Raw genomic sequence first — 26,121 nt, 5'->3', positions numbered from 1 at the left:
GTAACAAGAAATATTGAGATGGGAATCCAGCCAACAAAAGTATTACTGCTTCTTCACATTTTGTAGTATGGACACATTGCACTTTCAACCATTAAACTATAAATGTAAAAGACAAACAAATGGGTAATATGGTGCTGCAGTGTATTGAGGAAGCTTCAAAGAGGGATCGGAGGTGAGGTCACACCCACAACTCCCCATAGTGTGAACATCCAAGCACAAAGTATTTTTTCCACAGGAAGAGAAATCAATTGATGAACCACCCAAGGTAATTTTCCATACTTAACAGCCAGATAGAAAAGAGGCGCAGTGGCAGGTTCCTTGGCTAGGGAGAGCTTTTAAGAACAAGATTTACTATTTACACTGATATGTACTTTACGAAATGAACAGACATCAAGTTTTTCTGCCTAACAGCACTGAAGGACTTCCAGTACAGTTTGGGCTTATGCAACCAGTTCAACCCTCCAAAAGACCAGATTTGAAAACCAAAAAATATTCAAATATAAAGTCCTGTCAGTTCTTCTGGAGTCTGCTGGAAATGGTAGCCACTTGATTCATAATTCCTATTTATTATGCTTGCCTATCATTTTGTAAAAGCAGCAGCAAACTATACAGATGCGCAAAAACATTTGGGGGGTGGGGGGTGGGGTGGAAAAAAGAGAACCTGCAGCATGTGATAAGGTCCCGAAGGCTCCCAGCACCCAAAAGATTATAAGTTTTGCTCTAGTTACCCTGTGCAGGTCAGACAGCTGCTGATGCCGAGTAAGTGCCTCTCGGTTGGGAAACTGTCTTCTACACAGCAGACAGGCTATTTTGCTCCAATCTGTCAGCTTTTCTTCCAGGTCTTGAATAGTCTCTTGCTCTTCGTCATCACTCTCTCCACTGTATGATGCCACAAGTCCCTGCAATGGACTTGACTTTCTCTACATGATAGATACCAAGTTTCAGTTCAAAAGATGCACATTTCTGGCTAAGGAGTTTCACCTTTTCAAGACCTTACAAGTACAGTGAAACTTCCATTATTCACAGAGCGGATAATGAAAACTAGCAAGATAATCAAAGCGTCTCCCCCCACCCCCAAATTATGGTCTTACACATATAGCACAGAAGTACACCAGACATGGAATTGAAGACAAGAACATATAAAAGCATTTTGTAATTTTCACCAAGAAAAAGGAGATAAGTATAAATAAGGAAAGAAACATTACGCAGTTTCTACATCTCACTAAAGGCTTTATCCAACAAAACTTCTGGGGGATAATTGAAGTGTCAACAGTCTCAATTCCAGTGTACACAAAACCTGATACAACAGAAGCTGCTCTAGAGATCATTAAAGCTCCCAGTTGCATAAGCCGAAGTGATTGTTTTGTTGATGCTGAGAGGTTGTTTCCCATGGCTGGAGAGTCTAGAACTAAGGGGCATAGTCACAGATAAGGAGTAAGACTGAGACGAGGAGGAATTTCTTCACTCAGCGGATTGTGAATCTTTGGAATTCTCTACCCCAGGGGGCTGTGGATGCTGAGTCATTGAATATATTCAAGGCTGAGATGGACAGATTTCTGGACTCTAGGGGAATCAAGGGATATGGGGGATTGGGCAGGAAAGTGGGGTTGAGGTCGAAGATCAGCCATGATCTGAATGAATGTGGAGCAGGCTCGAGGAGCCATGTGGCCTACTCCTGCTTCTATTTCTTATGTTCTTAATCAAATCCCCTTGGACTTAAAAAAAAACATGACTATCTATTTCTTTAACTTGGCATATAATTTCATTCTTGAGATTTTGTATACTCCCCACATGCAACCTGAGAAAGCATTAATTAATATGCTCATGTGGAGATTACTGGTGGTAAGAATCTCAACACTCAGCAAAATGACAAAGATATTACTACAGTATGCCATGGTATAAAGAGGAAAAATGAAAATGAACTTTCAAACTGCTTCTTCATACTATTTCATTTCCATTTCTACCCCCTGTTTTGATCTCAAATTTCAGCTGACTTCAAATGCATCAGATACATATCAGGGTGGTGCATGGTTTTATCATGACAAACCAAAAACAGCAGGGTAGTTTTCATTGTCAATAGTGCATACTGGAAAAAACCATGGTGGGATAAAAACCTTTCCATGTAGGTCACAGTCACAGAGCTGCAGGACAAAGCCCACTGTTCTCCATACTGAGTTCACACTTTTGGTACCTCTCCATGACCAGGGAAAGGCCAAGCTCACCATTACAGAAAGAATGAAAACCAGAGGGAATTACCCTGCTCTACACAAATGCACCACTTAGCAGCCATCTATAGATTAGCAATCGTAGAGGGCTGGGAGAAGTTCTTCAGCCAGTCACCTCAGGCAGATAAGAAAAATGGAAACTTAAGGAATAGAAGGGAGAAAACAACACAAAATTGAGGCTTGAAAGGAAGACATCCAAACCTTTAATGGACTTTCATCATCATCTCGTAGGTGTTCCACTAGACCGCTGAAAGGTTCAAGTACCATTGGCTGTCGTTCCTCCATCCCCTGTAACAGATGCATTCAATGTCCATTAATCTATTGTAGCTTTGAAGAAACCAGAGTATTTGAGAGGGGACAGGAACTATGAACATTCTAGGACAGAATCTGGCTGTGTGAAAAAGTTTAGACCTTCAAGCCTTTTGCAGTAGGTTTTGTAATACTGAAGTACTTGGCATCAGCCACTAGAGACCCTCAGTGAATGACAAATAATTATATAGAAATTACAACACAAACAGGCCGTTCAGCCCGAACGGTCGTTGGTGTTCATTCGCCACTCGAGGAGTAACCTTAATTCCATGTGCTTGCTCTGTTCCCATATCCCTTTCATCCCCTTGTCCTTCAACTACCTATCTAACCTATTCTTAAAAAATGACATGGTCTCTGTTTCAATCACTAACTGGCAGTGGATTCCATTGTCTCTCAACCCTGTGTAAAAAGGTTTCTCCTACTCTCTGTCCTATTTTGTACATTTGTTCTTATATTTATGTTCCCTCATTTTAGATCCCTCAATCACTGAATTAGCCTGTTTCTATCTCTTCATAATTTTAAAACATCTCTAACAAATCACCCCTCTTCTGTTCTAACAAAGACAGCCCCAATTTAAGTTTATCATAGCGTTTGTATTTTCTCATAACAGGCAGATCTTTACTGCATCTGCTTCATTGTCTCAACATCCTTCCTATAGTGTAGAGCCCAAAACAGCACAGTACTCCAACTGTGGCCGTACTAAGATTTTATACAGATTCACTATTACATCTCAAATTTTATATTCTAAGTCTTGCTGTAAAACAAAGTATTCCATTATCTTTTTATGGCCACATCCACTTGATGTACTGCTTTTAATGACTTGTGAACCTGAACCCACATATCCCTCTACTCTTCCACATTATCCAGCCTTCCCCCATTCTAAGTATAATTACTATTTTTTTAAAAAACGAAAATATACCACCTCACGTTTACTGACATGAACGATACCGATTGCTTGTTTGCCCATTCCACCATCTTATCAATATCCCCTTGCAGCCTCCTTTGGTCCTCAGTATTAGTTACTGTGCCTCCTATTTATCATGTGCAAATCTGGTCACAGTAGTTTCCCTCTCTACTTCAGCATAATTTCTAGCACCCAATTTACATTACATGCCCCACAAGTTATTCAGTTATTTTCTGCAACTTCCTTCACCCCAACCCCGTAGCAAAAATACTTTCAGCTTTTAAATCCCTGTAACATACCCTTTTCTCAAACAAAGCAAATCCTGCATCAGCTGCTGCAGACTCTCTCCTTTCTTCTTCTTTAGATGCAATCATCTGCAAGGTGCTTTTGACATTATCTTTCTGTTTATTCAGACTCTTAGCCCATCGCTCCATGTCTTTGGCAATCTACAGGTAAAAGAAAAAAATCATTTATTAACATGCCACCATTAGTTTCCATGTACCCATCAAATATACAGGGTAGCACACTGTCATTGTTGGACTAGCATGCACAGAATTGTTCGACGTGAGTTTGACACTAAGCAGAGGAGAGGCAACCAGAGTAAAAGTCATTCCGGTGCTATACTCATGTATCTTCCAGTAGATCACAATAACATTTCCATGGGACTGAGAGCAATTCACCTGTCTGTCTCAGCTGCATAATGGTGCATAATCAGGGGGAAGAAAAGAACCAAAACCATGGTGTTCATAACTTCACCAAGAAATTCTCACCTGTTGTGCTGTCTTGCTCTTTGGTTTTTCCTTTTTCTCTTTTCCTTCTTTGCTTTTTGTCCCTGTGGCTGCTTTCATGTTTTGCTGTGCACTTTGATCTGGCGCAGGCAAATAAGTCTGTTTCTCGCCATCCCAATACATGTACTGCTGAGTCAGTGCATTGTAATAGTACTGGAACAAAAATATTTTGGAAATCCATTACTGTCCTACACCATATAATGATTGGCTCAGAGTATAACATTTATCATTTAACTTAGTTACTTTATATTGCTCATTGACTTGTATAAATCCAAACAACATAATTCAAGGTGTACATAGAGAAAATCAGTTAGGAGCTGAGCATTCTTGCCAAAACAGAGGGGTAGCATCACTTGACATAGATTTTATACAAAGGGGAAAAAAGGTTACACCAACTAAATGACTCCACTGATCAGTTTGTTTTTAGATCATTTCTCCGCTGTTTTAGCCTTCAGTCTCAGCTTTATTCCAATGTATCCATCAACTGTATATCAGAGTGGTGCACGGTTTGTCATCACAGACGAAGGTTTTGACAATGTCATTTTTTTTAAATTCAAAAGAGACATTCCCTTTTAATGTATGTGTTTCTATATACAATGCAACATCCATGTGAAAGAGAAGAGTTAACTATTTTGGAGGCCTGTCAGTTCTGCTCAGAAAACAGCACTGGAATGTACTGGCCCAGGGCACAGCAACAGTTGTTGGATTTTCTCTTCTTCCTGGAGAATGGCCTTCTGGATAGTGTCTCAGTTTGAGTAAGAAAATTATATATGCAGATCACATCTTATCCATCCATGGAGCAGTACACTGGAGTTCAAACATGTTGCTGTGCACTTTATTAAAAAAAAGTTTTTTGATGTGTAATCTGTGATAGGCAATAGCATAATTTTTGGAAGCTGACAAAATAAATCCCTGATTCAAAACTTTATGAATTCAGCTATTGAACCCCTTGTTCCAAAGTTCAAAATACTGAATCTCAACTTTAAATTTAGATTCCAAAATGTTCCATTGGCTGTCAAACATTATTTAACAAGCTAGCATTAAGCACTGCTTAAAATAATGCCAAAATTTGACGTACTCACGTCTATGACATAACCATGTCAATCTTTGCTCTTTAGGCATTAATTTGCTTAAAAAGAAAAATAGCCTTCAAACCCAACCAGCAATTTTTTTAAAAAAAACTTTGTGGACTCCATCTGAAAAATGGATCATGGGACCAAAGAGGAAAAAACACAAGTGTCTCAAGACAGCTCAGGAGGAAAAATTATAGAAAAATTAGAATAGGTTATGTTAAAAGGAAAAAAAAACAGGACAAACAACAGTGTTTTAATTATATGGTGTGGAGATGCCAGTGATGGACTGGGGTTGACAATTGTAAACAATTTTACAACACCAAGTTATAGTCCAGCAATTTTATTTTAAATTCACAAGCTTTCGGAGGAAGTCTCCGAAAGCTTGTGAATTTAAAATAAAATTGCTGGACTATAACTTGGTGTTGTAAAATTGTTTACAATTAATTATATGGGATTAACTTGCATTGCTGACATTTAGTTTTACTATTGTAACTGGGACTTGTTTATTGTCATGGTTTGAGTGAAAACAGACTGGCTGATTAAGGGACCCTGAAATTCCCAGGGCCTGCCAAGAGTCGATCGATTAGCTCTTCATCTTAATGGAGCAGTCCATGGACAGGACAAATAATAAATAAGAAAGATTTTTAAAATATTTTAACATTCTGAAGCCTGTCATTAGTAATTTAGTTTAAGCATTTGCTTTAACCCACTAAACACTGAATGGCATTTGTGGCACTCAGACACATCTGCCAATCAGAAGTTGTCTAAACACTAATTACAACAAATCAAAATTGAACAGCTCTTGCTGCATTGCTAAATATGTATAGGTACCTGGGAATTTGGGTCATAATAGAATCCAGTCTGTGCATCATAGTAAAATCCAGATGACTCATCGTATTGGTAAGTGGACACATCCGGTACAGCTGGAACAGAAAAACAAAGTGACTCTTCAGCAACAGCTAAATAAAGAGTACATAAATAAACCCGAAGTACTCAGTAAAAGACATCAATCTGGGGAAAGTACTCACGATAGCTTGAATCCTTAGAGTCTGAAGAACCATGAGGTGGGGTGGTATCTGTATGCTGAGACTGGCTTGGTTGCAGTGCCTGATAAGAAAGTTACCTTCTTGTTTTAAAAATATTCAGAACATTTTTTAGAATCATTACTATTAGCAATGTCCGCAATGCGAGAGGTTAGTACATTAGCCAACTTCCCAGTCTCATCCATGAATGAACAAATATAACTGGATAACACTTGGCCAAGGAAGGCCGGAGAGGAGGAAAAACAAGAGTACACACATTAGAAACAGGGATCTTTTTTACACTGAGATCAGTAAATCACTCTTCAGAGGTGGCGGTGGTGGGGAGAAAACAGATGAGAAAAATTCCTGCCCTACACTTCATTCTATGGCAGATCAGCGTACCAAAGACCAATGCCGCCTCTGGCATATAAAAACTCAAAGTCCGTTATCAGCAGCCAGAAAAGCCTCACTCACAATTTGATCTCTCAGGCACACATCCTGCCAATTCTGTAGGGACAAATTACTTATTTGCACCTGATGTTTGTCTGATGGAAGATACTGCAGATGGTGCATGGAATACAGAGTACAAGTATGTCAAACTGTAAGGTGTTAACCAAGTTACCTACATAATATAGCAGTTATTGTTCCACAATTTAAAGAAATACAACAAGCAATAAAGATAACATTGTTTGTGATAGTGTGTTCTAATGTCCCAGTCAAGAGTGGAAGAATGTGGGTTACTGCTAAATCCCAGTACCAGCCATGCCATGAGGTAGAGGCATTGAGCAGTATCATAGAATCATAGAATGATACAGCACAAGAGGCCATTCAGCCCAGTGTGCCTGTGCCGGCAAGGCACATTGATAGATTGGTACCATTACAGAAGAGAAGCGAGCAATCGGCCCTTATCTGTTCTGGATTTTCTTAAAATAGCCAGCTCAAGTGTGATTTGTGTACTGTGTTTTTGATAGAGGAGCCAATGAGGGGAGGGGAGGGGAGGGGACTTGGTGGCCCTGTCACTAAAACAATGTGCTTTCACCTCTGAACTCTGTGTGGAAAATGTGATTTCTGCTTTCATCCTGCCAGTCAAGGATTGATTCACACAAAGTGTAGTAGAAATTTGGAACACTCTCCTCTAAAAGGCTGTGGATGCTGGTTCAATTGGAGCTTTCAAGACAGACAGATTTTTGTTAGATAAGGGTATCAAGGGACATGGAGCAAAGATGGTAAAATGGATTAGAGGTGCAGATCAGTCATGATGTAAATGAATGGCCTACTCCTGTTCCTAATGTTCCCATGTTCAAGACCTGCATCCAAGACAAAGGCCAATCCATACTTCCACAACTTTAGCTGCTTGTTGACAGATTCTTGTCTGAGATTCAAAATACAGCAGCAAGCTACCAAAGAGTGAATCTAGTTCCCTTATAAAATGCACATTCAAGCCTATGTGAAAGTATGTTTTAAGAGGATTTAGCAACTTGGTTCCCTTCATTTCAACAGCAAAGACAAAATTTAAATGAGAACCAGGTTAACAGTCATGATAGTGAAAGGTCCCAATGTCCTTCACGTTGTACCATGTTACATCATTAGGCAATGTCACTAGTTCCCAAACTACTGTAATTTTGCACTCAGCAAATTTCATAGCCAATGACAATAGCATCATTGCAACATGTCTGTCCATAGCAGTTGAGTCCCTATGATCATATGTAATCCAGCTCTGTATTTTTACTTCATACGAACATAGGAATGTACAGGACCAAACAAGACCATTGCAATCCACCTGGCTTTCCAAATTCTAGGAAATATCATATCCTTCCTTTTGATAGAGGGGTATCCTGCCAGAGATGCTCATCAATTTTTTCTCCAGGTACTTATCCAACTATCTCTTTAATTTGCTGATACAATCAGTCCCCACTACATCCCTTGGTAGTTCACCCGATACATTTTCCAGTCTCTGCCACGAATCAGTTAATATGAATTAGAGTTTGTTTTAAAAGGTTTCAATGTTATTAGCTTGGTGTGAGTTCAGGGCTATAGAATGGGACAACCTTGCTGGGCCTAACATTGTTTTTTTGTTCTCAGATTTGGCAGGCATGTTCAGTTTGGAATTTAACAGAATGGGTGTTGCTACATTAAGCCTGGCTTACACAAGATTTTTTTTGATTTGCTGTACTGAGAATATTCTGCAGGATTAAGAGAAGTGATTTGGGATTCACGGGGAAAGAACAGAATTTTGCTATTACCTTATGTACAGTAACTTCGAAAACCCATAAAACATGAGTAAAGACAGGTGCCAACATACCTCGGATTGATTCTGTGACCGGTAAGACTGACCATCCTGGGAAATTGTTGCAGATTTAATAACTGTAGGAGGAGCTGTCAAAAAGAAAAAGTGAACTTAGAAACATACTGAGGGGATGGGGCGGGAGGGGACAAGCAAGAAGGAAGGGGAAGTATATCTAAATAGATCAACATAATTATATAGGTCAAAAGCTCTATTTTATCATTAGCATATTGAATCAGAAATGCTATAGTCAACATCACATATGACCCAATATATTTAACAGCGGTGCAAGTACCTGATTGTCCAGGTCTCTTCCGCAAACATTTCAGAATAAGAGTCAGTTTCATTCTGATAGAGGTAGAATTTACCCATATGCTCAGTGAGCGCCAAACAGCTTTGTAACTATTTATTTTTAATTGATTCATGGGATGTGGACGTCGCTGGCAATGCCAACATTTATTGCCCATCCCTAATTGCCCTTGAGAAGGTAGTAGTGAGCCACCTTCTTGAACCGCTGCAGTCCGTGTGGTGAAGTTACTCCCACTGTGCTGTTAGGTAGGGAGTTCCAGGATTTTGACCCAGCGACGATGAAGGAACGGCGATATATTTCCAAGTCAGGATGTTGTGCGACTTGGAGGGGAACGAGCAGGTGGTGGTGTACCCAAGCGTCTGCTGCCCTTGTCCTTCTAGGTGGTAGAGGTCACGGGTTTGGGAGGTGCTGTTGAAGAAGCCTAGGCGAGTTGCTGCAGTGCATCTTGTAGATGGTACACGCTGCAGCCACGGTGCACTGGCGGTGGAGGGAGTGAATGTTTAAGGTGGTGGATGGGGTGCCAATTGAGCAGGCTGCTTTGTCCTGGATGGTGTCGAGCTTGAGTGTTGTTGGAGCTGCACTCATCCAGGCAAGTGAAGAGTATTCTATCATCACACTCTTGACTTGTGCCTTGTAGATAGTGGAGGCACTTTGGGGATTCAGGAGGTGAGTCACTCGCCTCAGAATACCCAGCCTCTGACCTGCTCTTGTAGCCACAGTATTTATGTGGCTATTATGATTATAGAAGCACTCTGCCCATGAGCTCAGACCCAGTTAGAGAGAAACAAAACTCTCCATAACGGGAGAGGGATATAAATAATGGAACTGAAAGAGTGGTAGGGATGGAGATAATTAAAATATAGACAAGAAATAGTGCATGGACACAGAAGGTGGGAACATAGGAGGAAAAAAAATGAATCCATATTTAAGAAGAATAAAATGAGAAAGGGTTTAACTGGAAAAAGAGCAAGATATAAAGTAAACGTGAAACAGTGCTCTACAGGCAGGGTAGCAACATATATTCCACTACAGCCATAGAATTATACAACGCAGACGGCCATTCGGCCCATCATGCCTATGCCAGCTCTTTGAAAGAGCTATCCAATTAGTCCCACTCCCCTGCTCTTTCCCCATAGCCCTGTAAATGTTTCCCCTTCAAGTATTTATGCAATTCCATTTTGAAAGTTATTATTGAATTTGCTTCTACCACTCTTTCAGGCAGTGCATTCCAGATCATCATAACACACAACAATCCCAATTTCAACATACTGCCCACCAAGTGCTAAGTTCCCACTCATAATTAACCAAACTGTTGCCCAATTTTAGTGTGGAGAAACATTAAGTGGTGACCAGGAAACTTCTCACAAGGAGGGAGCAAGAGTTATTCTGTGCTGCTCTGGGACATCATCAATGAGTTATAAAAGGTTATTTAAACAAACTGCCAGTCTGCACAGTTGCAGAGACCACCGATGAGTAGAAAACGATATTAATGAAATATTCGACAAAGGGAAAAACAGAACTCCCACCTGTGATTACTGCGGGTGCCTGGTAGGTTGTCAATCCTTGTTGAGTGGAATCTACAGAGCCACTTTGGAGCCCATAATCTTGTGAATATGGCATCTAAACCAGATACAAAAGTAAAACCACCATCATAGCTTTTGCTTGCACCGGACATTACTTATCTCACCTATCACAGTACAGCAACAACTTGTATTTATATAGTACCTTTACCTAGAAAAACGTCCCAGTGTAAACTGAAGCATTATTGGCTTGGGATCAGTGAAACTTGATCTCTGATATTTCCCAATTTGTCCCTTTCATGACAAAACTATTTTTGCAAATGTCAAATGATACACTTTTTATGTAAAAACAATATTTGGTTTAGGTTTCCAGAGACAAAGATTGTGTCGATTTCCCTGATTCTACATAAAGTGCACGTATATTTTCATAGTATTCATGCAATTGAAGCAAACAAACGTTAGTTTTGATTGTGATGCGTGAGTGTGACAGCAGTCCTTAATACCATTGTACTACACACCAGGAGAAATTGAAAATTATGCCACCCCAAGGTTTTTGTCCATTGCATGTGAAGCATTTTGAAACTCGAGATGTGAAGTGTTATACAAATATAGGTCTGGAATGGAATCTGAATTGTCAAAATAATGATTTTTTTTTCACTTTCAAAGGGCATACTTTTTACATCTTTCTAACCTTTTTGTTTAAAAACAGATCTGTGCGCCCCACCATAAAGGTCATACATCAATTTTACATCAGTCACAAAGAAGCCTATAATTACACACTTGAATATTCCCTCTTTTCTTCTACATACTTGTTCATATTGATTGTAGCCATCCTGTCCTGGCTGGAAGTAGCTGTAGTCAATGTTTCCATCTTCTGATCCTTGCTGCACCTGCAACAATTAATTAAAACTTTGGGGGAAAAAAAAAGCCAGTATTCCCACTCCCAATCACTATCCGGTCATCTGCAGACACAAGAGGAGAGCTGGATCAGGTTCAGCTGAAAAGCTTGATGGCACTCAGTGGCGAAGCTCATACCTGGAGAACCATGTGGCCAAGGTAGTGGAAAGGCACTGTGCCCTTTGAACTGTAACCCTAGTTAGGGTCAGAACTCTGGAGGAGAAAAACGAGAAAACTGGAAAAGATGCAGTGGTCCGAGCAGCCTACAGTTCTTTACCAGTCCGCATTTATGACAAACTTAGGCAAATTCCACCCACATAAATGTAGGGCACAAATATGGATATAAACAGATCACTACGTGAGCTAGTGTAGATCACACTAAAGTTAAATGAGTTGCTTTCGTCAAAATAAGTTACTAAATAAGCAGTGTGGATTGCACATCATGTAGTAAAACCATATACAGAAAGGAGTTGTTACCTGGCTTGACGACCATTGGGCTGCAGCTATAGCTGTGATCGCAACAGTAGACGAACTGATCTTATTACCATCAGAAAGGACATGGTCCCTAAGATAAACAGTTAATTATGGATTGATGAGGGCACCAGAATAAGTACAGGAGCAACTAGTTTATACTCAACTTAGAAAGATGGGAAAGCCTATGCAACAGTGCCCACAGCTAATCTTCCAGGACACAACAGTGGTGCTTGTACCCTTTTACATTTGAAAATTCCCCATTACCCTCGAAACTTGTAACTCTCAGCTGCCAAAAATCTCCCTTCAGTGACTGTTACACAAATCAAAAAATGGACGCTATCATTGCCAGGGAGTACGTAACTTAGTTAATACTGAAAAAGAAAATCAAAGCAAGAAAGCACAGCACAATGTGGCATCACTAAATGATGGTGCTATCCCCCAGCCAACTCAGCTCCCCACCGTAGGCACAATGATCTGTGATGGTGCCAACCAAAGTTTATACACAATAACCCTTTCACTCGTTGTGTACAGTGCACAGGGAGAGATCCACTCTTCAATTATAGGTTATAAAACAATGTGAAGGGGGGAAACAAAATGAGAGCTGTTCTTGTGCCACTTTAATGTATCTCCAGTCAGTCCAAAGTGGCATTGGAGAAAGGGTTTGGAGTGGGTCATCACCTAACCAATCGGCTGAGGAATGATGCATGCTGGGATTGTATGCTTTAAAAAAATGGTTTTATTATTTGTATTAAAATTCAAGATTTTTGTTTATAAGCTTAGAGGGTATCTCGATCACAATAGTGCAGCCATACTTAAAAATGTGTTCACATTTGGAGACAACCTACTTCTTTAAAGATTTGGCAAAATCAACATTAATAGTCCGGCCATCAATGTTTAATGGAGGCTGTAGCGCAAGCAGTATCTGAATAAGATGGGAAGCTTCCTGTAAAGGAAAAAGATATATAATTTTTTTAAGAATGCATTCTGTAGCAGCCTTTTAAAATATTTCCTGGTTCAGTACTGGAGAGTGCACAGTTTCTGAAACACAACTTACAAGAACTGAGTGAATGACACACAACTGATACACCTGGTGGGTTCTAACACTATACGCCCATAGGACATAGTGGAACCTGTTAACCTAACAAATATTCTACAGCACACCTTTCAATTCACTGCGGTAGTGAACTCAATGGTTCTTGCTAATGCTGAGGAATGGCACCAATGAATAGGTAAAGAAATAGAAAAAATGTTTTGCATTTTGCATGTGATCATGCAACACGTCTGTTACACAAAAAATCCTGTCGGGGGCTTAAGTTTCCACAGAACCTATCAAACAACTTACTTCACCTTCACTGAGCATATCCTCCACAAACTTGTTCTCAAATCCTTTCAGGGGCCACGTGCTCTCCAAAACTCCTCCACCTCACTAGTAACATAACCTCTTACTGGGAGCAACACCATATTAATTGGTCAAAGTCACGAGTGCGTTGTATCTTCTTCAGAGGAATATAAATAGTATTTCATGATATATATATATTTTTTAAAAATAGACGTTCATAAAGCAAAGAGCCGGTTACAGTGCTTTAAGAGCATTAATTGCTGCAATATCTCGGCAAAATTACCCTGTGGAAACATGATCACATTATGCTATTAGTCATTACATAAAAGGGAAAACAAAACTTACAAAAGACGAATCCAGCTGAACAAAGGCGAACCCCCTGTTTAATTGGGTCTGTTTGTCCTTGATCAACCTGACATTTGCAGTGGACAGCACAGCATATGGAGCCAATGCACTCAGGATAGATTCCATTGGCGTATGTGGGCCTATGTTTCTTAAAATAATGGCTGTTGACAATTAAAACGATTTTAATTAGAATACAATGGCAGCTTTTAAATGCAAGGTCAAATGATTATGGTTTCATTGTTGCTCCCTACCTATAATTTAAGTTTAAAATTGGTCATTTTCAGAATATTGGTGAACAAATAAAACTAGTGTAGGGTGCTAAGCAGAAAAACAGGGCGGCAGCCAGTTAAGCACGGGTCCTGAGCCCAAAACTTCCCATTAGTTGACACTAGCTGACATTCTGAGGGACTCAGAAATGGCAATGTCACACTAGTGCAGTAGAGGATATTCTGCTGAGATTGGAGTGGTTACATCGTTACTTACTACGGTGCAACAGCAGCTCTACGCTGTGCAACACCCAACTGGGAGGTTCGATGCAGGCAATAGGTAGCCAAAGTTGAAAACATGACAGCCTGCTATCAATACACCTTAGTTTCAGGAAACAAAACTGAAAGATGGGTGCAGTTAAAGCTTTCATTTTAAAATGAAAGTGATGATTGTCCCACACATTCCCTCCTTGCTTCCAAATACTCAATTGTACAAGGTTTTCATTGTTTTCCTTCTGGTTTGCTCTCTGAATCATAACTTACATTTGATTCCCCTAACTTAGCTCCCACAGTTCACGCACAATTTACAACGTTGAGATACACACAGTGCCTAGCATAACATTTAAATCTTGGATTCAACAGCTACAACCTGCATTTTTATAACACCTTTAATGTAGAAAAATGTCCCAAGGCCATCTCACAGAAACAGGAGCAGCACGGGTTTCGTTCACAGTTCTAAGTGATTTTCATGTTTCTGACAAGGGTCGATTTTAATTTTCATAAGAGAAATTGGGAATCTGCAACTTAACAAAAACCCCTAATTTCTGAGCAAGTCCTGCTGTGGATGAACCAAACACTATATAAAAGAATGAACTCTGAAGACTAGAGTTTGAAATCTAGTACAATTTAACCTGCACACTCAAGAGGACAATTTGTCACTCTCATCTGGTTGATGAGTGCATACATGGAAAAACAACACTGAGTTAAAACCCTTTCCCACTCTACCAAACCAAGATTGGATTAGATGCCAATCAGATCAAGCAGGCACATTAGATACACCCTGGAGAGAAACAAAGGTCAAAAAGACCAAAAAGAACCTACTACAAAGTACCAACTTGATGGGTTTTCAGAACTCAGAAGAACTTACTGTCGTTTGCATAGTCAGACATAAATGGTTCACCTTGCACACGAACTTGCTCTTCTTCAGTTTCTGGAAGAAATTGAGAAATACAACTCATCGCAAAAATAATGAAAAAAAAACTTTGGGGGAGGAGGAGGAGGAAGTGAGCAAAAACCAACGGCAGATGTTAACCCTTTTGAGGATTGAAGTACCCTTTCATGCCAAAAAAAGGGACAAAGTTAAGATTTATGTTTGTTTATTGCGGTTAAACTGTGAATGAATAAATGATCTACAACTCCAAACATTTTAACTGAAAAGTTATTGAATACTCAAAAGTTTCTGTGGATGGCCCAAGAATCTTACAGCATTTATCAATTTGAGAAAGCTAGGTTTTGATAATTTGTTCCCTCCATTGTCCCTGACCAAGATCATGGCCTGGACACCAAATCCCCAGCAACCATCAATATCACTTCACAGCCATCCAGTGAGAGGTGATTTGCCCACTCAGCTTCTCTACAGCTACAGACAAAAAAACACAGACAAAGACCTTCAGCCTGCAAGCTGCTGAGCCATACTACTGTCTCCCCATACATCAGTTTGGAAAACCCTCCACACTACTTACCAGGCTTTTGAGCATCACATTTAAAGCATCTCTCTCGCCGCTTGAAGTTGGTTACTCCACACTACAAAGAAAAGGGAAGGCTTATAGCACGGGAATATACAACACAAAGAATATTCTTATTACTTCACCACAGAAGATATCTTGCAAACAAAATCATTTCTAAGAGTAGAATGCTTTAAGAGAATGGCATCTAGATTCCAAATTTGTGAAATACAAATATATAACTTAAAATTGTAGTATCAGAGCATGGATTAACTTAATAGGTTAAAACATGGCCTGTTTAAATCTGGGACCTGAATTTGAATCCAGCCTAAAACAAGTTTAAAGTCTCTTCTATCTATCCTCTGGCTGCAATGACAGGAGTTTGAGTAGTCTCAACTTGGATTCTAGTAGGTATAGATTGTAGAATCATTCAAAGGACAGCCTGAAAATGTTGCCCTGATGCAAGAAAATATTCTTGAAGTTAGGGGTTATTGTATATTGCCGAGGCACTGTAGATGGTGCTATACCCCTGAATCCAACCCAACAGTGTTCAATCCAGGTGCTAGGTACAAAATGTGTGAAAAGCTACATTCCTAACACCAATATCCCTCAACTCCACAAGCACAAGATTCACCAAAGAATGACCAGTGCCTTTCAGCTGCAGTCAACTTTTGAGCTCCAGACAAAAGCATTTCTGTTTTCCCCTCATCATAACATAGCAGATCTCTCGCAACTCTCCTTGTTAATTAACACACTGGTGCTCTGAGCAACTTGGTGTAAACAGCAGCATAATGCCACACCTCTCATCAACCTTCCCACAGGGAAATCATGGGAAGGTATGAACATGTAGCCAAAGATAGTCGCTGTAATGCTCCTTACTGTGGGTTTTCACAACACAGTGACTTTCCAGTCTTAAGTTGGCCATTTGATGAGGCACGAATGGGGATATGGCACATTCTAAATCTAAGAAATGAACCAATGTTATGCATACTCCTGTGGGCTGTTCAGAAACAACGAAAGCTAAGACATAATCAAATAGCCTAACAATCACTATCCATGCTCACAAATTAAGAATGGCCTCGCGTGAGGTACCATAGGACAATATCATAGGAACAAAGGAACAGTACTAGGTCATTCAGCCCCTCAAGCTGCTCTGCCATTCAATTAAATCATGGCCGATCTATACTTCAACTCCATTTACCCACCATAGATCCACATCCCTTGATACCCTTACCCAACAAAAATCTATCGCTCTCAGTCTTGAAAGCTCTAATTGGCTCAACATCCATAGCCTTTTGGGCAGAGAATGCTAGATTTCCACTACCCTTTGTGTGAAAAAGTGCTTCCTGATTTCCCTAAACGGCCTAGCTCTAATTATGAGATTATGTCCCCTCGTTCTTGATTCCCCCATTAGTGGAAATAGTTTCTCTGGATCTATCCTATCGAATCCATTTAACATTTTAAACACCTTGATCTGATTACCCCTCAACTTTCCATACTCAAGGAAATACAAAATGGGAAGGCCAAAAATAGAGTCCCTGTAGAAACTCAAACCTCAACATAATAAGCCTGCACCTCCAACATTTTTTTCCAAGTAAAATCTATTTTTCTCCACAGACCATGCACAACTGAAGCCTAAGGATGAAGGGAAAGAGGAAATATAAGCAACCTGCCTCCTCCAATGATGCTCACTGATTCTAACCACATTCTAGTGGGAAAACAGCCCAAGGATAATTTTCTCCAATTGTTCACAGCCCATGGGAACAATTTTGGTCCCCTAAGGCAACAATGCTGAAGTTGGGATCTCGAACCCCTGCCCCATTAATCTATGGTACAGCACACTAGGATCCAATTCACAACATCCTAACAGTTTTGAATGTTTGAGAAACTTAACTCCAAAAATCAAACCTCATTACTGAAACGACGTAGACAACTTCCACAAATGTTAACCCAGGAGACAAAAATTCAATGGTAAGCATAAGAGATTGGCTGCAGTTAGAATGTTATTTTTACTACCTTGTTGCAACTCCAGTCTTCAAAAGGCTTTGTGCTGTAATGCATCGAGACGGACTTTCCAAGAATTGTGAGGCAGCGCTGCTGGAAACAAGGGGTAAGTCAGAACCTACACAATTTAGCACAATAGATTCTTTTTAAATTTGTCTACACAGATCACACCGGCTCCTGACAAGGGATGAAAACTACTCTCAAAAAATAAAATATTTATATAAAAACGTCTCCTGGATGCAGACGATTTGGTCACGTAGGTAATCAAGCCATGATTTTACTTCAAAGATGAAAGTGGGACTCAACTTTTGGAAGATAAGTGATACAGATGATGTTTCTTTCTACCAAGATGAAAATCTAAGCAAGTCTGGTTTAATTGATAAACAGTTGATTCTGTTATACGAAACACTACTTGCTGGCTTTTGCTTGCGTCCCATATATTCTTCACTTAATCTGCTAGGATAAACTTCATTTACCTCAGAAAATATGGGGTTTGAGTTAACAATCTCAATATTGGGCATGTCTAAGTACTGCACTGTTTTACAGTCTTCCTTCCAGAGGGACACGTTCAGTTTTAAAAAGTTTTACTACGTTTAAAAATCAAGGATGTGAACATTTCCACAAAAACCTTCAGCTTCTCGATTAAAAGATGGAACTTAAGATGTTTCACTTGACAAAGATACTGTATCTGCAAATAAGTTGCCAATTACAGCCCATCTTTCAAGTCAAGTCACAAGTTACAATATTTACAGGCTAATCCCAAGACATTAGCACATGCATAAAGTTCCACTTAAGTAGCAGCCAACAAATCTTCAATACATCCACTCAGCTGATGTGTAAACTGATCAGACACCCTAGCTAATTGGATTTATTCTTTAAAGTAAGCTAAGGTTCTCAGACATTTTAGACAACCATTAACACAATGTAAGTGGGGTATTTGTGTCGCCCATATGGCTCGCATGGAATTTGTAAATAAGTTTATAGTCTTAAGTATTTACAAGGCACACAAACAACGTCTAACAACAGCAAATCTCCCCTTAAATGCAACAGTTGTCTTGAATGGACCATAAGAATTATGATCATGGCTCTGAGCTGCTTCCTCCTCCCTCCAATATCAGAAATCTGACAGAAACTAGAAATCACATCCCTGAAAATTAGACCAAAGTCAGCACAGGCTGCAAATTACTGCAATTTAAAACAGGACACTGCACTGGAGACTGCATCACTGGAGTTCTTTTGCAGGTGGAAGAGGGAAAGACCCAAAAAGCAGGCACTCATGATGTACATCAACAACCTTTGCACATGTAAAAGGACCTCTCCACAACACAGTAAATGGTGCAGTGTTGCATTACACAAGCATCCTTAAAATGTACTTGGGAAGGTGCCACATGACATAGGCCATTAAAATGAGCAAGTAACCACTATTAGTTTTTTTTCTTTACTGCAAGCAGTTATCAGGTTCATGGGCACAAAAGCAAATAAAAATACAAACACCCATATAATAACTTGTGTTTGTTCCACAAATGTAATTTTGAGAAGTACTGGTATTTGAGGGAAAGGGTAATGTTTGGTCCCTCTGGGTCTTTTCTGCAGCGCAAAACACTTGATCCTTCCCCCCTCCAATAAATCTAGACTTGTGATGAAGCAACCTGGTTGGCTTCCATCCATCTCGTTGCGTCCTGCAAGTGATTAAACTCCACGAAGGCGAAACCACGGCTTTGACCTAGAGACAGCATTCAGATATAGACGGGATTGTGTTAGTCAGCGTGTTTAAAGCAGCCATTCATTCTGTCGCCACGTGTTATGTACAAATGTCTATTTGTGTGGCATGATAAAGAGGCCTTATTGTCTTTTTTTGCCATGGAAGGGAACAGAATAATTTAAACTCATTTTCAAAAATGCACTTAAAATTTTATACATTCTTTGTAGCATTTGTAACATAAGTATCAGTGTCACCCTATCTTCTTCTAAGTTTACAGTAAATGTCACTGCAATGATTTATACCACCATAAATGGACACTTCCAGAATCAGTTGTAACCTACCTGCACACAAACATCCGAACCCTTCAAGTACTGTAGGTGGTTTCCAATACCAAGTTGTTCCCAGTATATTCCAGTAACATTGGAAATTATACTGCTTCCCCATCAGACCAAAATTAGGGCACCTTGTACCATACACTATTCCATGGTTGAAAGAAGCGCCACTTGGAAGTATACAACAGTAGCCAGGGAATTAGTTACAAATTCACATCCCTACTGGGAGGCACCTAATACCCCGATCCCAAAATGTCTCAACATCAGGAAATCCCTTGAGCGATGAGCCCATGTTGTACCATAAAATGAATTCTACTTTATAAAATATATGAAGTTACATAGGTTACATTAGGACTAAGAACAGAAAATGCTGGAAATACTCAGCTGGTCAGGCAGCATCTGTGGAGAAAGAAACAGAGTTAACATTTCAGGTCAGAGTTAACGCTTTAACTTCTTCCAGTTCTGTTGAAAGGTCGACCTGAAACGTTAACTCTTTCTTTCTCCACAGATGATGCCAGACCTGAGTATTTCCAGCATTTTGTGTTTTTATTTCGGATTTCCAGCATCTGCAGTATTTTGCTTTTGATCTGGTATTAGGACTGTTAGCTTGGGACAGTCTCATGTAACACCTTTGCGTGAGGGCCATCAGTATGACACAAGTAGAGGCAGAATCCTAACTGTTCACTTTTAGCAGTCTAATTGCACACTGGGCTGCTTTCAATATCAGTGAAGAAACAGTTGTATCCGTTCTATACAAATAATTTCTCTAAAATTCGATCAACACCAAACCCAAATTAAACAGAACTTTCTTTCACCGACTGTCCCATAATCTTAAGTATTAGATAGGAAATACCAGTACACTTAATCTCTCATTCACTTGTTACAATGCTTGCATTTTAATCAGTTTAGTCTTGATATTTTATGCATAATTCTTCCTACCCCTCCTCCCTTAACTGGATCATGGAAGTTCAGTCTGGTGACATAAATGGGAAGGGCTGTTCACTTTCCAATTTGTGACATCACAATGACATGCCTATTCCAGCTGCCTCTACTTTGCAGTTTTAGAATGCAACAAACAAGGCAGAATAAAAGACACTACAGTCCTGTAACTACTAAAAGGGATGGTTTGTTTCCAAACATTTAGAACTGTGTGGCAAGAATATAATCCTCACCACTCCCTAAAGTAACAGCCACAGCTATTATTTAGCAGAAAACCCTTGCCATGTGCAAGCATTCATGTAAATGCAGTGCTTAAAGGGTCAATAATCTTCCTATGGTCCAAATAGCACAAACTCTGGGACCATCTCACTTTCAAGGTGAAGAGTCGAAAAGTTGCTTTCCCCATGACAGAATCCCATAAGCAAAACCATTTCAACAAACGTCTCACCATAATTGCATAAAAGACTTTGTTGTTTTTTTTTAAATATCCAAATGTGTAAAGGATAGTGGTTCTAGGCATTTAATTAGCAGACTACACAATCCAGACTCAGGGAAATTGACTATTTCGCTGACTAGTGCCATTATGGAATAACTTCAAGTATCAATACAGTTATTTTTTTATGTGACCAACTGAAGCCTTTGTGATAAATGTTCAGATTATTTTTGCTTGTGTAAATATTCATAAACCCACGATACCTGCACAAATGTTCACAACTGCTAATATTTTATCTGCAATCTCAAATATATAAATTCCAACTAAAAAAGGGACAAGACGACATTAAATTGCGGCTTTTTATTTAGTATATTTTGACCATAATTTTATTTACTGATGTATCCAAAGACCTTTACGGCGATGATTTTGAAAACTAAGTAGAATGGATGTAATTTATTAGCTGTTCATTCTGGATGATAAATTTTTAGTGATGTTATTTGTGTGAGCAGCCATTTAGAATGTGAAAATTCTGGAATTCAAACTTGCTGACTTAGTTTTGGGAGGACATGAAGTGGGAAATTCCCCAAAAAACAAAACAATCTGCTTTTTCCATGATCCCTGCTTAGTGAGCATTTAAGATGGTGTATGCAACTCAAAAAAAAATACAAATTTTAGAGTTAAAATTAATTTCCCTCAAATTAGGAAGCAAATAAAACTAAGTAAAAAAAATATTTGCAGACTAGCACAGCAATGCCTGTTTTGAGCTGGTTTTAATATCCTGGTCAGGAATGGGAAAGGTGACCACTGCAAACTAGCTTAAAACTGCCCAGCTCCATTGCTATTAGAGTTAAGTTGGAAGCAGCTTCAGTTCATATTCCAAGAGAAATGGAACCTCATGATCCTAAATAACACCAGTCCCAAGCAACGACGTCTGTTCACTCTTGAAAGGAAAACACCAGGCTACAGACACACTACACTTAGCATTTCTCCATATCTAGTTCATAGCAATTAGCTGCTTTGGAGAGATCAGACCTCTGTCATCCTTTCTTGGCGAACATACAGGACACAAATTGTCAGTCATTTTAAATTGGCTTCTCTTGGAAGAAAATTTTTAAAAAACTCCACAGCATAAAAGTGCCATGTTAATATTCCCAGCTTTCCCCATATATTTTGGCAAGTTGTATTCTGACATTAAAAAGGCGATAAAAGGATGCTTACTACTCCCTAAAACTGTCACAGTTGATCAAGACTCATCAGTAAATGGAAAGCTAGGCTTCAACAAGAGTTTTTAAATACAGATTGTGTGTGGGTAGTAAACACAGCACAAAATACTGCTTTATTGTAAAAGATAGTCAAAATACTGTTTTAAAAAAACCCTTTTGCCATTCATGGACACTGTACACCCTCCCAATTTCTCAAATTATGCCCAGTAATTTCTCTCCATCTCGTGAACCACGAAAAAAAATTCTCCTGCCTAATTTAGGCTGGAAGACCAAATTTGCTATAATATAAACCGGACAGATGTGGTGCGGAAGTGGGAAGGTTGCTGAGTCACTTTTTATTGACACCTCCCATATGGCCTTACATTCTTCCCAACTGCCCCACCAGATATTAACTGTGTTGTTACACCATCTATACAAAAGTACCTCTGTTACTCTCCTGCAGAAAGACAATCCTAGGAATCGGCAAAAAAAAATCCTGATACTAACTAAAAAAGGCACTGCAGAGGAAACAACACACAACCTGCAGTCTAAGAATCTATTTATCGACTTGTGGGATTATAGAACACAAACTAATAACTAAGAAATTTGGTATTTTTTTTGGGAGTAGCTTGCATTCCTTTAAAATGTATTTGCATTCCTTTAAAATGTATTATAAATATATATATATGAAATTGTGTTTTTGGAAGTGAAACACTACAGTCAACAGGTTCAAGCTGGCAAAATCTCCCTGAAATGAAAGTGCTTAACTTTTAATAGTTGAAGGGTATGGAATTACATCAGAAGGGCTCAAATTGCTCTACAAAAAACAGTAGACAGATTTAATCCACCCAGAATGATTAAAGTTTGCATGAAAAAAACTCCACAATATATCTTGACAAGCAAGAGGGAGTTACTGGCAGGAACAAAATCTCAGTGTTCAAGTAGTAAATATAAACTCCCCTAAAATATTCCTAATGGTTTGTATCATCCAAATACTGCAATACTATGGGTGCATATGAGAAAGAGGTTCTGGCAACCTGAGTGCTTCAAGGGGCCACACATGGTGCATAGAAATAAATTGGCACAGTTGTTTTATGAACACAAATGTTACTTTCAAAGTATAAAAGTTATGGACTACTTTTGTTCAAAAGAGTCCCCTACTTATTGGGCAATCTACTCATACCATAAGTCCCTCCAAACCACCCATTACAGATGAAAGCAAATTCACTTTTATCTGGTTTATATAGTAACATGTTCCTCAGCCATGGCAAAGGTCTGTGGTCTTTCCTGAATTGGGAACAGGAAGTGGGATATTTTTCTCTTTGGGAACACCTGCAAGAGCAGCCAAAATCTCACCTGATACTTTACACTTCATCACGCGCACGTCTTTGGGCTGAAATTCATCACTATCCTGAAATATTTCAAGAATCTGAAAGGAAATTTTAAAATCCATTGCTTTATTTTCCTGAAGATTTTAAGAGCCACATAGTGACAATAATTGAAAATATCTGCATTTATATCTTTACATTAATTAAAAATGTAGCTTTGACATGTAGATATGGGTCCCAGGTCCAACCCCTGCACTATGTTGAGCTGGAAGTCTGTCAGGGCGGCAGATGAGGACATTACAATAGGGTCAGCCAGCAAGGGTTTCTACTCTCAACTACTATCCAGACCCCCACTGTTGGAAAATCTGCATGACTGGACATCAGAAGAAAATGGGATCAGCTGTGATGCCTCCTGAGGCTAAATAGTCCGATAACACTCACTGTTAAAGCGCTCACATGAACAATGGCCACTAGGGCAAGATACTCAGCAAGGAATCGATGCCTTTAGGAGAGGCGGGAAGAAAATTTGAGGGGAAAATAACGGTTGGACTGTGAAGCAGCGAGTTACAACATTCTTGCCAACTTTGCAAGGCAGTCTGAACCTAGCCTGTCGTGGGTGCAAATCCACTGCACCAAACTGCTTATAACTGCAATCTCAAGACCACAAGAACCCCAGCTCTGAAAAATGGAAATGCCACACTGGTGCAGCAAGAACTGCTTGTTTAGTTTGGGGTTGGGGGGAGGGGGGGAAAGCTTTCTTCACCTAGTTCACACTAAACCTGAACCAGGAGCACCTGATACTTTTAAGTTCCATTTCCCCCAGAATCTGATGAGAAAAGTCTAAGCTCAGGAAACTAAAGATTAGATGTGATTTAAAAACTTCCACCTTAGTTTGTAAATTTACAAGTAGAATGCATGCTTTCCCATCCTTCATATAAATGTTCTGTAACTCCCACTATATACAGCACCTGTGCAGCTGCTTTTGCAATGGGTTTAGTGGGATGTTAGTGCCAGTGGCAAGAACGAAGAACAGAATGGAGGAATACAGGTTTTGTATGAGACAGGGTAAAATCAGTTCAGAAAGAGCAAACTGGACCTTTCTTGGTTCCTTCAAAAGTAATGAATTTAAAAGACTAGAGTTTGTTATTACTGCAAATATGGGCTTAGGACAATGAGCTATTTGGGCAGAAAGGACACTTGTCTTTTTAGGAAGCCACAGGTGACATGATCTGCAGGACTGAACTTCACTGCTGCTTTAAATTATTAGGACTTCATACCCAAACATCTACCCATCCCAAAAAAGTCCTGTAACATGCCACACTTCGCATCTCAGTAAGGCTCTATCTGCCAAGTTCCTGAATTTTGCAACATGTGGTATTTTGTTATGCTAGTTTCCCACATAGCTTGCAATAGGATACTGTTTGCCGTCTTGTATCACAGAAAGTTACAGCACAGGAGGCCGCCATTCGGCCCATCGTGTCCGCGCCGGTCGAAAAAGAGCTATCCAGCATAATCCCACTTTCCAGCACTTGGACCGTAGCCCTGTCGGTTACGGCACATCAAGTGCTCATCCAAGTACTTTTTAAATGAGTTGAGGGTTTCTGCCTCTACCACCCTTTCAGGCAGTGAGTTCCAGACCCCCACCACCCTGTGAAAACATTTCTCCTCAGCTCCCCTCTAATCCTTCTACCAATTACTTTAAATCTATGTCCCCTGGTGACTGACCCCTCTGCAAAAGGAAATAGGTCCTTCCTATCCACTATCTAGTCCAGTCATAATTTTATACACTTCAATTAAATTTCCCCTCAGCCTTCTTTGTTCCAAAGAAAACAACCCCAGCCTATCCAATATTATTTCATAGCTAAAATTCTCCGCCCCTGACAACATCCTCGTAAATCTCCTCTGTACCCTCTCTAGTGCAATCACATCTTTCCTGTAATGTGCTGACCAGAACTGTATGTACTCAAGCTGTGGCCTAACCAATGTTTTATACAGTTCTAGCATAACCACCCTGCTCTTATAGTCTATGCCTCGGCTAATAAAGGAAAGCATCCCGTATGACTTTTTAACCACCTTATCTATCTGTCCTGCTACCTTCAGGCATCTGTGGACATGTGCTCCAAGGTTCCTCACTTCCTCTACACCACTCAGTAACCTCCCATTAATTGTGTATTCCGTTGCCTTGTTTGCCCTCCCCAAATGCAATACCTCACACTTCTCTGGATTGAATTCCATTTGCCACTTTTCTGTCCACCCGACCAGTCCATTGGTATCTTCCTGCAGTCTACAGCTTTTCTCCTCACTATCAACCACACGGCCAATTTTTGTATCATCTCCAAGCTTCTTGATCAAGCCCCCTACATTCAAGTCCAAATCATTAATACATACCACAAAAAGCAAGGGACCTAGTACAGAGCCTTGGAGACCCCACTCGAAACAGCCTTCCAGTTGCAAAAACACCCGTTAACCATTACCATTTGCTTCCTGCCACTGAGCCAATTTCCCTTGGATCCCATGGGCTTTTACTTTTTTGACCAGTCTACCATGTGTGACCTTGTCAAAAGTCTTGCTAAAATCCATGTACACTACATCAAACGCATTATCCTCATCAACCCTCCTTGTTACCTGCTCAAAAAATTCAATCAAGTTAGTCAGACATGACCTTCCCTTAACAAATCCATACTGACTGTCCTTGATTAACCCATGCCTTTCGAAATGACGATTTATGATGTGTCTCAGAATCGATTCCACTAATTTGCCC

The 26,121-nt window shown here is 39.7% G+C and overlaps 1 protein-coding gene across 6 annotated transcripts in view; it reads right to left on the bottom strand.

The window, feature by feature from the left end:
* The window catches only part of LOC137334051 (RNA-binding protein 5-like), a 49,722-nt gene that overhangs the window by 10,419 nt on the left and 13,182 nt on the right, over positions 1-26,121 (bottom strand). For 2 of the 6 annotated variants that reach the window (XM_067998482.1, XM_067998484.1), the window contains exons 5-21: positions 23,389-23,461; positions 19,074-19,147; positions 17,437-17,517; positions 15,439-15,499; positions 14,844-14,906; positions 13,491-13,651; positions 12,652-12,749; positions 11,810-11,897; positions 11,245-11,325; positions 10,442-10,535; positions 8,624-8,697; positions 6,328-6,406; positions 6,131-6,222; positions 4,209-4,379; positions 3,738-3,884; positions 2,427-2,513; positions 729-920 (exon numbers count right to left, since the gene is read on the bottom strand). In XM_067998482.1, coding sequence (XP_067854583.1) covers positions 729-920; positions 2,427-2,513; positions 3,738-3,884; positions 4,209-4,379; positions 6,131-6,222; positions 6,328-6,406; positions 8,624-8,697; positions 10,442-10,535; positions 11,245-11,325; positions 11,810-11,897; positions 12,652-12,749; positions 13,491-13,651; positions 14,844-14,906; positions 15,439-15,499; positions 17,437-17,517; positions 19,074-19,147; positions 23,389-23,461 — 1,716 coding nt within the window. The remainder of the gene's footprint in view (positions 1-728; positions 921-2,426; positions 2,514-3,737; positions 3,885-4,208; positions 4,380-6,130; positions 6,223-6,327; positions 6,407-8,623; positions 8,698-10,441; positions 10,536-11,244; positions 11,326-11,809; positions 11,898-12,651; positions 12,750-13,490; positions 13,652-14,843; positions 14,907-15,438; positions 15,500-17,436; positions 17,518-19,073; positions 19,148-23,388; positions 23,462-26,121) is intronic. The other 4 variants (XM_067998485.1, XM_067998486.1, XM_067998488.1 and 1 more) reach the window with 4 other exon arrangements.

Source organism: Heptranchias perlo, chromosome 17 (genome assembly GCF_035084215.1).
Source record: "Heptranchias perlo isolate sHepPer1 chromosome 17, sHepPer1.hap1, whole genome shotgun sequence".
Classification (NCBI taxonomy): Eukaryota; Metazoa; Chordata; class Chondrichthyes; order Hexanchiformes; family Hexanchidae; genus Heptranchias; species Heptranchias perlo.
This window is presented reverse-complemented; position numbering and strand designations above follow the sequence as displayed.